Source organism: Chelonoidis abingdonii, chromosome 3 (assembly GCF_003597395.2).
Source record: "Chelonoidis abingdonii isolate Lonesome George chromosome 3, CheloAbing_2.0, whole genome shotgun sequence".
Lineage (NCBI taxonomy): Eukaryota > Metazoa > Chordata > Testudines > Testudinidae > Chelonoidis > Chelonoidis abingdonii.
Genome location: NC_133771.1, coordinates 103,038,761 through 103,051,829, shown reverse-complemented (window position 1 = coordinate 103,051,829; position 13,069 = coordinate 103,038,761). Strand labels below are relative to the sequence as shown.

The following is a 13,069-nucleotide window of genomic DNA, read 5'->3' as shown; positions in this document are numbered from 1 at the left end:
AGATAGTCTGCCAACTTGTTCTGAACTCTGGGGAGATAAGACACATCCAGGTGTATTGAGTGAGCTATGCTAAAGTTCCACAGTTTGAGGGCTTGCTGGCACAAGGGAGAGGAGCATGCTCCCCCATGTCTGTTTTATATAAACATCGCTGTTATACTGTCTGCATGACAGATACATATCTCCCCTCCAAGTGAACTTGAAACATCTGGCATGCCAAACAGACTGCCATCAGCTCTCTGACACTGATATGAAGTAAGAGATCCAACTGGGACTAGAGGGCCTGAGGTCCCTCACGTGCGCTCCCCAACCCCTCGCTGAAGCATCCATCACCAGCAAAAGAGATGGCTGGGGCCTGGAGAAGGGAACACCAACACACCTCACTTGTGGATCGAGTCACCATAGGAGAGACTCGAGAACCAGCCAGGGGAGAGTGACAATCTTGTCTAGACCGTCCCAAATTGTTTGGTACACCGAGGCTAGCCATGCCTGAAGAGGCCGAAGTTTCAGTATGGCGTGCTGTACTACAAAGGTACAAGCGGCCAAGTGGCCAAGTTGTTTAGGCAATTCCTTGCTGTGGTGGTAGGGAACTGCCTGAGACCTAATATGTCGTCGTACAGGGTCTGGAAATGTGACTCTGGGAGGCACGCCCTTGTCTATGTTCAGTCCAACACCGCCCCTATTAATTCTATCTGCTGAACGGGGATAGGGTTGACTTCTGTACATTCAGTAAAAGGCCTAGGTCTTCTAAAGTTGCTCTTATGAGGCTCACATAAACCTCCACTTGTGCCTTGGAGCAACCTTTGATCAGCCAGTCATCTAGATATGGGAACATATGCACCTGGTACTTGCATAAGAACGCAGCTACGACTGTCATGCGCTTGGTAAACACTCGAGGTGCCGCGGACAGGCCAAAAGGACTGTGAACTGACCGTGACTGTGATTCACCACGAACCTGAGGTACCTTCCATGGGACAGTGTTATTGAAATATGAAAATAAACATCCTTCAAGTTGAGGGCAGTGTACCAGTCTCCCGGATCCTGGGAAGGGATAATGGAGGCCAGAAAGACTGTATGGAACTTCAACTTCAACTTCTTTATGAACCTGTTGAGGTCTAGCAGGTCTAGGATGGGCCTGAGGCCATCTTTGACTTTCAGTATTAGGGAATACTGGGGGGGAAAAGAAATCCCTGCCCTTCAGCTCCTGAGGGACCTCTTCCACTGCCCCCACAGTTGGGAGCATGTGCATCTCCTGCATGAGAAGTCTTCTGTGAAAGGGGTCTCTGAAGAGGAATGGAGAAGGAGGGTTGAAGGGAAAGAGGGAGGATCCCCTTTCTACCATGCAGATCACCCAGAGATATGATGTAATTCATGCCCATGAAGAGTAGAAATGGGATAGTCAGCATGAGAAGATAGGGATTAATGAATCCAGAGTTTGGACTCATGTGTTGCTCCTGGGCAGCACCAAGCTCTGCTTTTCGCCTGAGGACTGTTTTGCCTGCCCAGAGCCGACGAAGGGGGAGGCCTGCTTCTATTATTTCTGCTATGCCTCCTAGAAAAGTCCTGCCTGTTCTGCAAGTGATAGAATCAAGGCATGGATTGCAGCTTTAAGTGCGTCCGTGGTGTAGCCAAAGTGCACAGGCCAAGAGACTTGAGGGTGGCTCTTGAATCCTTGAGACTATGAAGCCTCGAGTCTGTCTTCTCCGAGAAGAGGGTCGAGCCCTCAAATAGGAGGTCCTGGATGGTCTGTTGGACCTCACATGGGAGCCCTGAAGCCTGCAACCAGGAGTCCCTCCTCATGGCCACCCCCAGTCAGGAGCAACGCCCTGGCCACCAGCTTGCCCTCTTCTACCAATGAGGAAAACTCTACCCTAGAGTCTTCTGGCAGAAGCTCTATAAATTTTGCCATAGCCATGCAGGAGTTAAAATTATATCTGCCTAGGACTGCCTGGTGATTTGAGATTCGGAGCTGGAGATCCCCAGTAGTGTAAATTTTCCTCCCAAAGAGGTCCAGCTTCTTTGCCTCCCGTTTTTTTGGGGATGGGCCCTGATGTCCCTGGTGCTCCCACTTATTTGCCGCCACTACAGCTAGGGAGTCCGGCATGGGGATTGGGGAAATAAAGGTTCCAGTCCCTTAAAGGGACTGAAACACTTCTATTTGGTCTTCTTCGCCGTCAGTGGTAAGGAGGCGGGGGTGTGACAACATCTTAGTGGTCTCTTGAATAGCCTTTATGAGTGGCAGGGCAATCCGAGAGGGACCAGAGGGGGCTAAGATATCCACCATAGGATCCGATGTCTCTGCGACCTCCTTAACCTGGATCCCCAGGTCCTAGGCCACTCTACTCAGTAGCTGCTGGAGTACCCTATTATCATGGAAGTTCCTGCCACCACCTCTTCTGGTGAGAACAAGGACAAGGCCCTAGCTAGGACTAGGTCTTGACCTCTGCCCTCAGCACCGAAGGGGTCACATGGTAAAGGGTCTTCCAGCGCCGTGACTGATGCGGCATGGGTCAGCTGGTCCTGCACTGAGGGAGGCGTGGGAGGCACGTGAGATACCAAGGCCACCAATGCAGACCTCCTGGAATAGGACCCCAGCTTTGGTGGAATACACAGGGGGTCCAGAAAGGCTACTGGGTCGGAGCCTGCCTTTGCCCAGGCCAAAGCACTGGTGGAATTGCTGCATTTCCTTATCTGACACAGAGTGTCTACACGACCCGTGTTGGCTTTGCTTAGATCTGCAGGACTCCACTTCTGACTCAGAGGACTCGCTGAAGGAGGACCATGAGAGAGCAGTGCCCACTGGTGCTGGGGAGCGGAGCCGGGAACTTGAGGACCAGTGCAGCTCCTCTACCTGTCCACTAGCAGAAAGGACCGGTGCTGAGGGGATGGTGATCAGCACAGTACCATGGCTGGCTTGCCCTGGGATGGCACCAAAGGTCTCATGAGTGCTGCTGAAGCGAAGCTCGGTGCCCTGTCTCGCCTAGGCGGAGAAGGTAGTGACGTGAAGGCAATGAGCTCTCTGGCCACCTCAAAAGTGTCTGGCATGGATGGTAACTCCAGTGCTTGCTCACGACCTTCCTGGAGAGGGGAGTCTTGGGGGCCCAGATTCGACTGGTCCCCTGGTGGAATAGGAGTTGACAGAGCCTGACTAGGCGGTGCCATGCTTACGTGGCCCAATGCGGGTCTCAGCTTCCTTCCGTGCCTGTCTGGGCGTGGATGAATGCCCTGTCAGGTCTCTTTTTTTATTCGTGGGGTACCATAGACTGGGAACGGTGCCTCCCACTGCCTTGCATGGAGAACTCTGTCAGTGCCAAGGGTCTCTATCTGAGTCCTTCCTCAGTGCCGAAACCTTTTGTAACGACTGGGCACTATGCACTGATGCCAAGGTGCTCGGCGTTGTCCTGGCTGACTCTGGATCCAAGTGGTGATGGCAGCCTCCATAAGGAGAATCTTCAGTCACTGATCCCTCTCCTTTTGGGTTCTGGGGCAAAATCCCCTGCAGATTTTGCAACATTCCTTTCGGGAATTTATCCCCCAGGCACTTTAGGTAAGAAGTCTGGGGGTCACTCCTAGGCAGAGGTTTGTCACACGCTGTGCAGGGTTTAAACCCCGGGGACCGAGCCATGCCTCAGTTTGGGGGGAAGGGAGAGCGGGGGGGGGGTACCCCCAAACAATATCTTATAGAAATCTATACATTAACTACTAACTATTATCTAACTATTTACAGGAAAAGTCTGAAGACTGCAAAGAAAGAGACGCTTGTCGAAGAGAGAACAAGCGTTCCGGCTAACCATCACAGGCAGTAAGAAGGAACTGAGGTGGCAGCGGGTAAGCAGGGCCCTATATTTGGCACCATGGAGGCACACCTCCAGGGGCACGACTCCAGGGGGCTCCTGAATTCACCCAATGGGTACTGTTAGGGAAAAAACCTTCTGGTTGCCATGCACACACCACGTGCACATTTAATTGGAATTGACATAAGCAATCACTTGAAGAACTACTTTTTCACCCCTAGAAAGGGTCTCTCCAGGTCAAGGGGAAGATGTATTAGCGGGGCAGCATAGCAAAGTTTTCAGCAATATTGCTTGTGCTGTTTGGTGGATAGCTACTGACAGTTCATTCTGTTAATCTGGCATTTTCCACAAATGCTAAAAATAATTATGTATTTAATTTAAAACGGAAAAAGAATCCTGGTAAAATGTACCATCTGCAAGGGCAAAAAAATGATGGGTGCAAGAAACCATGTTAGTTGTTGGGATATTATTTTCAGTGCTACCTATTGACCCCATGTTCAATGTGTTCAAAAATAATACCGAGCATCTGTGACTATGTGGTACATCTTCCCATGGATGAAAATGTATATTTTCTTTTAGCCAATATTTTAATTTCCACATAAAATTCTGTCTAACCCTCTTGCCCATGCAGTTAAATGCCCATGTAAACCTCTGAATGTTATTACTCCGAAAATTTTTGCAAGCAGTCCCAATAGTTCACTGTGGTAGAGTTAGCAGTAACAAAGATATTGCAGATATAATCCTCCAGTGGTTAAGTTGTTTGAGCAACTAATAAACAATATCCTGTAACAACTGTTTTGCAGTTTACACTATTTTGGGCTGAAGTTAACTATAGACAATAGGTAAAATCCTTCTTTTCTTTTTGAGAATTAGCCTCAGCAAGAACAACAAAGTGAAGAATGTTGATGAATTCGAACAGATTAAGCAATTAGGGTATCTTAGTTAAAAAATAACAGGATAGATCAGATTAAAAAAATGTAGTTCTAAACTTTGATAAAAGTGTCTATTATGAAGGATACAGCTGCAGTTCTCTAAAATTATTGCTTCCAGATGTTTAATAATAGAAGTGTGAAATGTTGTGCTTCTTTCTAATTTAAAAGACATTTTGACACCCATTCACACGCAAGTAATTAATAACATCCCCTCAGTTTTTTCATGAGGTGTGTACAGAAGTTGTTAGAGGAAAAGCAACTAAGCAGTTTTAAAGCTTTTGGCAACTTTTTATGGAACACTTACATTAGAAAAACAACAACTATAACATACAAAAATTAAATAGTTTCTTTCTGACCTTCTTGAGCAGTTGGCACCATCCAGGTTGTGGTAGCAGTGGCCTTTTTAACACTTTCCATCTCTGTTTCATCTGTGATGACTTCCAGGGCACCGAACTCATTCACTCTGAACTGATAAAACAAAGAAAAATGGGATGAAATGCTAAAAAAAATTGACTGATGCTCCCTCAAAGATTGTTCTTCTATCCTTTTAGTTTCTTATAATGGTGCCCTTCATTGTATTATCTGAGTGTTCAGTGATACTGCTAATCCCCTAGCAACAGGGAAAGTGTATTTATTATTTCTCGAAAACACAATGTACATGGTGTTATAGAAAAATGTTTAATTTAACTTTTATGTATGTACATACTCACACACACCATTTACAAATACATACAGAATAGTATGTATCTTAAACAAAACAAAAAAAATCAATAGCAAAAATCTCAAGGAAAATTAACTTATTCTGCTTTTTTTAATCTCCCTTCACTGGCAGTAAACCAATGTTCTACCACCAAGCATTTTTGTCAAAGGTCTGAAAGTGATCAAGAAAATACGAAGTATTTCACAGAATATTATAATTTCAGCACCAACCAAAAGCTGAGCGTTTCTCCAATGCAAATTACATGTAAGCAAACACCTCAAAGCAATTTATGAACTGTCTAATTACCTACTATATGTAATATAACCATCAGCCAGGAATAAGGCTTAGCAATATCCCACATACTGTGCTTGTACTAGATCACTGTGATTTATGTCCATCCTGCCTCCAGTAACAAAGCATCCTCCAAATGCCGTAACAACGGCAGTGCTAGCAGATAAGACTAATGTTCAGCTTTCCAGTTAATAAATAAGTCAGTAGGTCCAATGGGTTGCACAGGTGTAACTAAGAGCAGAATGATCTTCTGTTTTAGCTGAATGGATGCAAGTCACCTAGAGTTCAATCACACCTTATAGGTGCTGGTACTGAGGTTCCCCAGAGAGATCTCCAGGATGAACTACGCCTCAGAATCCCCACACAAAGCTCCGTGGCATGGAGAAGAGGCACACCCACTGCAGCACTCTTTTGGGTGAAGGAGTGGGAGGTGGAGCATACTTCCACCTACCCACCCACCCACCTTTGCCACCCTGGCCTGATCTACTACTCACATTCTTTAGTGTATTTTTGTGCCTCAGGAGACTCCAAAATGGAGTATTCAGCTCCTTGTACTGGGGCACTGCGCAGAAGTACGCTCCTAGTATCCTGTCCTCGCTTGTGAGCTTCTAGAGCAGCCAGCCAGAAACATGATTGTTTACTTGGTATTAACATCACTAGGTTTCATCAACGCAATCCTGCTAACCCCAACACTCAAAAATCATGAGTCAAGTCCCAAAAAAATGACGAGATTTTAAGAAATAATAAATGCTGGGTTCTTTTTATTTGCCTTCTGATTTTTGAGCCTTTAGGGTTTGTGCTTTCAAGCTTTCCTCTGCAACCATGAGGGCAATAAACTAATTTTTTTAAGATGACAAGAGATTCTCACATAACCACATGACTCCACAAGCTCGGACTTTAAGAAAAATATCATGTGTCTCATAACAGAATTGTGAGAGCAACAGAATTATGATAAGCAGGCAACATTGCCAATGTTTACATTCAGACATGAAAAAACCGAAGACTAGTAGATCTGTCTTTACCATTCACATACTAGCCTTTCTTCCCCAGAGCGGCAACAAATGCTGAAAGGTGATGAGCACAGCTAATAAAGTTATCTGAATACAACATCAGAGTATGATCAGACTGTTTTTTTCTGGACAGATATTATTTATCCAACTCTTTTCGTTGTAAATATGACAGAGTGGGAAGACTGAAGATAATGATGACTATGAGTCTCTGAAGTTCTGAATGCTCTCAACTCCCACTCAACCCTTCGCAGTATCACCCTACTAATTTTGCATTAACAATAAAAGGCTGAGGGCTGAAGCCTCAGAGGTGCTGAATACCTGTAACATCCCCTGAAGTTCTAGCTTCTAGCCTTCCCACTCTGGTATATAAACAAATTCATTATTATATTTCTGCTTCTGTGCCAAAGCCTTCAACAGGTTCCACATGAGAAACTCCATCGGGGAAGATTTTCAAAGGTGCAAATGATGACACTTAGACACTTAACTGGGCCTTTGAAAATCTACCTTGCTGGCTTCAACAGGAGCTGGAGATTCACAGTACCATACAGATTTCGCCCAAATCATAAAAATACTTTGCGCTTGTTTATATAACATCTTTCCTCAAAGTTGCTAATAAACTTGAGATGAAATGCTGGCTCCACTGAAGACAATGGCTAAATGTCTATTGACTTCAGTGGAGCCAGGATGTCACTCAAACTGGTATTGCATACTTTACACACGTCTCTATGCTGCAATGACTTCATTTTTTCTAAGACCACCACCTGTGAAAACAATTTCTGAGTAGAATTCACAAGATATATTATTACCTGGTGGTGGTATTAGCATATTCCTTGCTGGACAGAGCTGATTCTTTAAGTGGGACTGCAGCAAGTCAGCAAACATTGAGTTTCATACATCATAAGGGCGGAAGGGTCCACTGTAATCACCTAATCCAACCTCCTGTATAACACAGGCCATTGGACTTCCCTAACGGAATTCCTGTTTAAACTAGAGCATGTCTTTTAAAAAAAAAAATCCCACCTTGATTTTAAAAATGCAAGTGATGGAGAACCCACCATAAACCTTGGTAAATTGTTCCAATAGTTAATACCCCTCACTGTTAAAACGTGTACCTTATTTCCAGTTTGAATTTGTCTCGCTTCATCTTCCGGCCTTGGATCATGTTATACCTGTCTGCTAGACTGAAAACCCCATTATCTAAGTTTTGTTCCCCATGTAGGTACTTATAGATGATGATCACATCACCCCCAATCTTCTGTTGGTTAAGCTAAACAGATTGAGCTTGTGGTGTCTGTCGTCCTGCCTCTTGTCCTTTATCGCATCCACTTGCAGCCAAGCATTTGAAAATGGCTGCATTTCCTCAATTCCCCTTTTCCTATCAGTTCTGAAATGTGTCCTATAATACTTGGTTTCTCTTTACAGCTCCAGCCGGGTCATCGGAGTCTCTCCCCTTACAGAGTAACAGAGAGCCTCATCTCCAAGGTCCTAAGAGCCCTGTGATGGGGCCTGTCATCTCTCTCTGCCTACTCCACCAGGGAAGAATAAAGGAAGTCAACACAGAAACAGAAACAAAGTCCACTAGTCATATGTTAGGGCTTCCACCCTGACTCGGGAGCTTTGGCAGTCCCTGCTCCCTTTCCTGCAGGGGGTGAGAGAAGGACTCAGGCCCACTCTCTCCCCTGGGTCCCCACAGAATAAGAGTTGCCAGTAGGAAGTCCAAGCTAATATCTACCATGGAAAGGATGACAAAAAGGAATTTGAGTGATGGTGAAATCTGAACACTTCAGCTATACATATAAAAATTTCAGTGCTTAAACAAACCTCCTTGATCTAGAAAGCAGGCAGCAAAGCTTCCAATAAAAGGGGTTCCTCACAGGGTTTCCTTTATCTCTTGGTTCCCACTGGGTTTGAAATGTAACAATAAAGAACAGTCCCTATTGTGACCTTTTTGTATTTCAGCTAATGGTTCAGCGAAAACAAGGAGGCACAAGACCGTGCAAAAATTTGGGGGAAGCACAATGTAAGGAGAAAGGAAAAATTAACCAAACTTTTTAGAATTACATGTGTCCTGAGCAGCACATTTTTGAAGTTCGAGAATATCTTAACTAAAATGGAAGTTCTGTACAAGTGAGTGTTCCTAAGTATGCACACAGACTGTACTAGCCCAAGAGAAGGATTCTCTGAAGCACTTAACATTGGTTTAACTCGTCTCCCACCGGAGCCAATAGTAAAACTCCCATTGGCTTCACTAGGAGCACAGATAGGCCAGAGCCAAGTGCTTTTAAAAATCCCATCCAGGAAGCCTGAATAGAGTTTTTCATATTTAAAAGGGGACACGATCAAGGTTGGTAGGCCTAAATTTAAACTTACTTTGTTTTAGTCACATCTGTTTGCAAAGTCCAAGTAATTCTGTATACAGATTTTTCCCCTAGCCCCCCCATCGCAAAAAGAGTGCTCTTGAGAGAGAGAAATGTTCAGTCCAACAATTATGAGCATACCTTCAATAACATCTGCAGTGCAAAAATTAAGGTTTTGATTAAAAAAATCACTTTCAAAGTTTCCATAGAGTTAAACAACCATGAACAAAATGTGTCACGTCACTAATTAGAAGCAACCAAAACAGCAGCATCCAAAAGTTGCTAACATTTAAAAGCCTCTTAGTGACCTACATGAACGGAGCTGGCAGTATCAGACCAGTGGACAGGTGAACGACATAACTAACACCACAGTTAACACTATTTGGCAGTTTCAACAAAGGAGACTAGGACTAAATGGGGATGGAACCTGGATTACTGTTTCACCCCTCAAGGAGATTCCTTCAGGTAAAGTGAAAGGGCTGCGTGAGAAAGTTTTTGCCATCACTGCACATGGTATCCCTTTCTGCAGATAAATCAGGACTTTGGCTTGCATGACTGTCAAATCAAAAACTTTGAAAAACACATGAATGCCCCAACTCAGCAACATACTTAAGAACACATTTAAGTGCTTTGCTGAATGAGGGTCTATATAAAGACTGATGAAATACTGTAAATGCTTTTGAGCTGTTTGTCTGACTGATAGGTCCTTCTACAGTCCTCATAACTGTAGTATATGAGCATATTTATTTTTTCCAGAAAAGATATGTAATCAAAAAATTCCATCTGGAGGAATTCCAAACTCACATTTGCTGGAATTACAGTAAAAGTGGCTACCACTTAACATGATCAATACATCATAAAATGGTGTAATCGATTAATGAACCAATGTTAAGTATGAAAATGCTATTATCAAAGCCCACTAAATGGCAAGAATATTAATTTTAAAAGGTATCTATTTAAAGAAATTCATGTGAACCTATCTTGGATTAAGACCCTGATGCAGAACATGAATCAGAGGCAATCTCCCCAATCAATGGATTACATATCTACACTTCTAAGGATATTCACACATTCTACACTGTTAAGGACATTCACCACTAACCCATTGATTAGTCTGCCTAAAGACTGTTAGATCTTACTAGTACCAGTGAAGATCAAATCAGTAAAGGGGTTACTATTGGTCTCCACTGGCTGCAGAAGTTACTTAAGAGCAGAGAGAGAAAACGGGAAAAACAATAGTTAAAATACATTAAATAGAAAAAAATAAAAATGTACGGCAGCTTTCAAGAAACAAATGTTCAACTTCAAAAACAAACCACAAAATAGAGCCAACAGTACCATCTACTGGGCAAGGTTAGGATAATGAGGTTACAGTAATATATATAATTGGTACAAAACCACTGAAAATATATTTGGGAGTAATGGACCGAATATCCTGGCCTCACATCAATATAAGCAAGGACTAACTGAACAGATGACAATGGAATGAAACCAGTCTAACACTAATGTTAGTGAGATCAGAATCTAAAGTATACATTGCTTCTCCTACACAAGAGAGAACTAAATTTAAAGTAAATGACAGCTGTGCTGGCAACATGTCAGGAGGGACCACACCTAGAATGCAAAGGACACGGTCCTACGGACTTCTGGCCTGAGAGCACTAGGGCTCATGCTTAATTGGAATGAATGGGACTACTCACGTGCTCAAGGTTAAGCATGTGTTTAAGTATTTATAGGAGCGGTACCCCAGTTTGAAGCATATTCCAGCAACTCTCCTCTTTTGTATGATAGGTCAACCCACAAACACCTTAGGTCCCACTATATTATAGAAACATGTTACACCCAAAATTATTTGAAAGAATGTTATTTAAGATGTAAAAGTTAGGAAATGCAAGAATTTGTCCATACATCCTTAATTCTGCCTGTCCGTACAGATGCATTATGAATAAGGCTGCGTGTCTGTCACTGACTTTCTGTGACTTCCGTGACTTCTGCAGCAGCAGCAGTTTGGGTGTGTGGGAGGCGGCTCAGGCAGAGAGTTAGGGTGCAGGGCGGTTCTTACCTGGGGGGGGAGGGAGTTCCCCAGCTCTCACTGCCATGTTCTTGCAGCTCCTAGGCAGAGGGACCAAGGGGCTCCGCATGCTGCCTGCACCCGCAGGCGCCACCCCTACAGCTTCCATTAGCTGTGGTTCCCAGCCAAAGGGAGTTAGGGAGCCGGCGCTTGTGGTGGGAGCTGCACGGACACACTGGTCAGAGCCGGGTAGGGAACCTGCCAGCCCCACTAACCCTCCCCCATTCCAGCACCAGCAGGGGTCCTAGGCCACACGCTGCTGGCCTCCCCACCCTAACCCCAGCAGGGGTCCCAGGCCACAGGCCACCATCCCGCACTTCTCCCACCAGCACCAGCGGGGGTCCTGGCTGCGCGCCGCTGCCCATCTCCTCCCCAACACCAGTGGCATCCAGATCCAAGTTTTAGTGAGGGGTATATAGCAAAAGTCATGGATAGGTCACAGGCCACAAATTTTTATTTACTGTCCATAACTTTTACTAAAAATAACCTGTCACTAAAACGTAGCCTTAATCATTATACAGTCTTTAATTACAAAATCACATACTACTTTTGCCACAGGACCCCTCCCTCATTCAGTGCACAGGACTGATGGTGCTCAGGAAATGAGGCAGCAGTTTGATATTTTTATACTCATCCTCTAGTTACTGGTTCCCTCCCTTATTTACTGCATACTATCCAAAGCCCGCAATGAAAATGTATTCTTTACTCAAATAATAAAAAAGACGCCTATACCAAGGCTTCAGGTGCTCTAACAATTAGTATTACAACATAATCCCAGTAGAATTAAAATAATCCTTTAAGCAGGAACTCAACCACCCAGACACCTACAAAAAATATTTATTTCCACCCCTTCATTGTTTTGGGAAGTATATCCTCAGCCATCTCCAAAATTCCTACCAAATAGGTGTCTTTTCCAGTGTGCCCAGAAGACTGCCAAATCTGAGCTATTTTGGACAACTGGGCAGGAGGGGGGCAAACCCAGAGCCCTCACATAGAGCTCTCTGCCAGCTACCCTCTCCTTTATGATGAAGGGGATTCAATTCAAGTGCCCCTGGTGACATCCCAGAAACCAATAGGCAACCATGGCACAATACAGAGTCCCAGTGAGATGCCCTCTCAATAAGCAAGCTGCAGCTTCATTCTCCAGATGCCTCTAAGGTGTGGCCCCATGTGCAGTAATCTAATCTTGAGGTAACAAAGACATGGATAACAGTGACAAGGTCCACATCCTAAAGAAAAGGTTGCACCTGCCTAAACTGACAACAGCAGATCTGGGTCTAGAACCACTCCTAAATTGCAAGCCCTGCTCACCAATTACAGATGTACTCCTTCAATCAAAGAGACTGATATTATCTCCTCCATCTCAGTGCCCCAGCCCAGCATCATTATGCCTGGGTTGACCCTCAGCCAGCTCACTCCCATCCATGCCTTATCTCAATTACTCACATTTCTTCAGTCTTTTCAGTCTTCTCCCTGGTATTTGAGGGATCCACACACATTAATGAATTCATCTCCACTGTGAGATCAGACAGCATTATTATCCCTATTTTACAGATGAGGAAACTTGGGACAAAGATTTGCCTGAGGCCACACACTGAGTCAGTGGCAGAGCCAGGCTTAGAACTTCAGGCCTCCTGACTCTCAACCCCATGCTCTTTCTTCCAGAGCACAATACCATATTGTCAGAGGTGTTGTGCAGCCACAAATCCCACTGACTGCAGTTACAATTGTCAGAGCTCAAGATTTCTGCCCACCAGGTCCTACACGACTAATGTTCAGAACCCCAGAAATAAAGAACACATCAGTGGCCATCTGCTAAAGCTTTGGCTTAAGTGACTCACTCAGCATCACATAGGAAGGCTGTGGTAGGAGAAGGGGTAGGACTATACTTTCCTGTGTGGCATTCACCTGCCTTAG

General features: G+C 44.5%; 1 protein-coding gene across 4 annotated transcripts in view; it reads right to left on the bottom strand.

Moving 5' to 3' along the window:
- Positions 1 to 13,069, bottom strand: part of L3MBTL3 (L3MBTL histone methyl-lysine binding protein 3) — a 172,660-nt gene that overhangs the window by 132,849 nt on the left and 26,742 nt on the right. For all 4 annotated transcript variants that reach the window (XR_012655534.1, XM_075063942.1, XM_075063943.1 and 1 more), the window contains one exon: positions 5,080 to 5,191. Coding sequence is in view for 3 of the 4 variants with exons in the window: in XM_075063942.1 (XP_074920043.1) it covers positions 5,080 to 5,191 (112 nt within the window). In the remaining variant the exon portion in view is untranslated. The remainder of the gene's footprint in view (positions 1 to 5,079; positions 5,192 to 13,069) is intronic.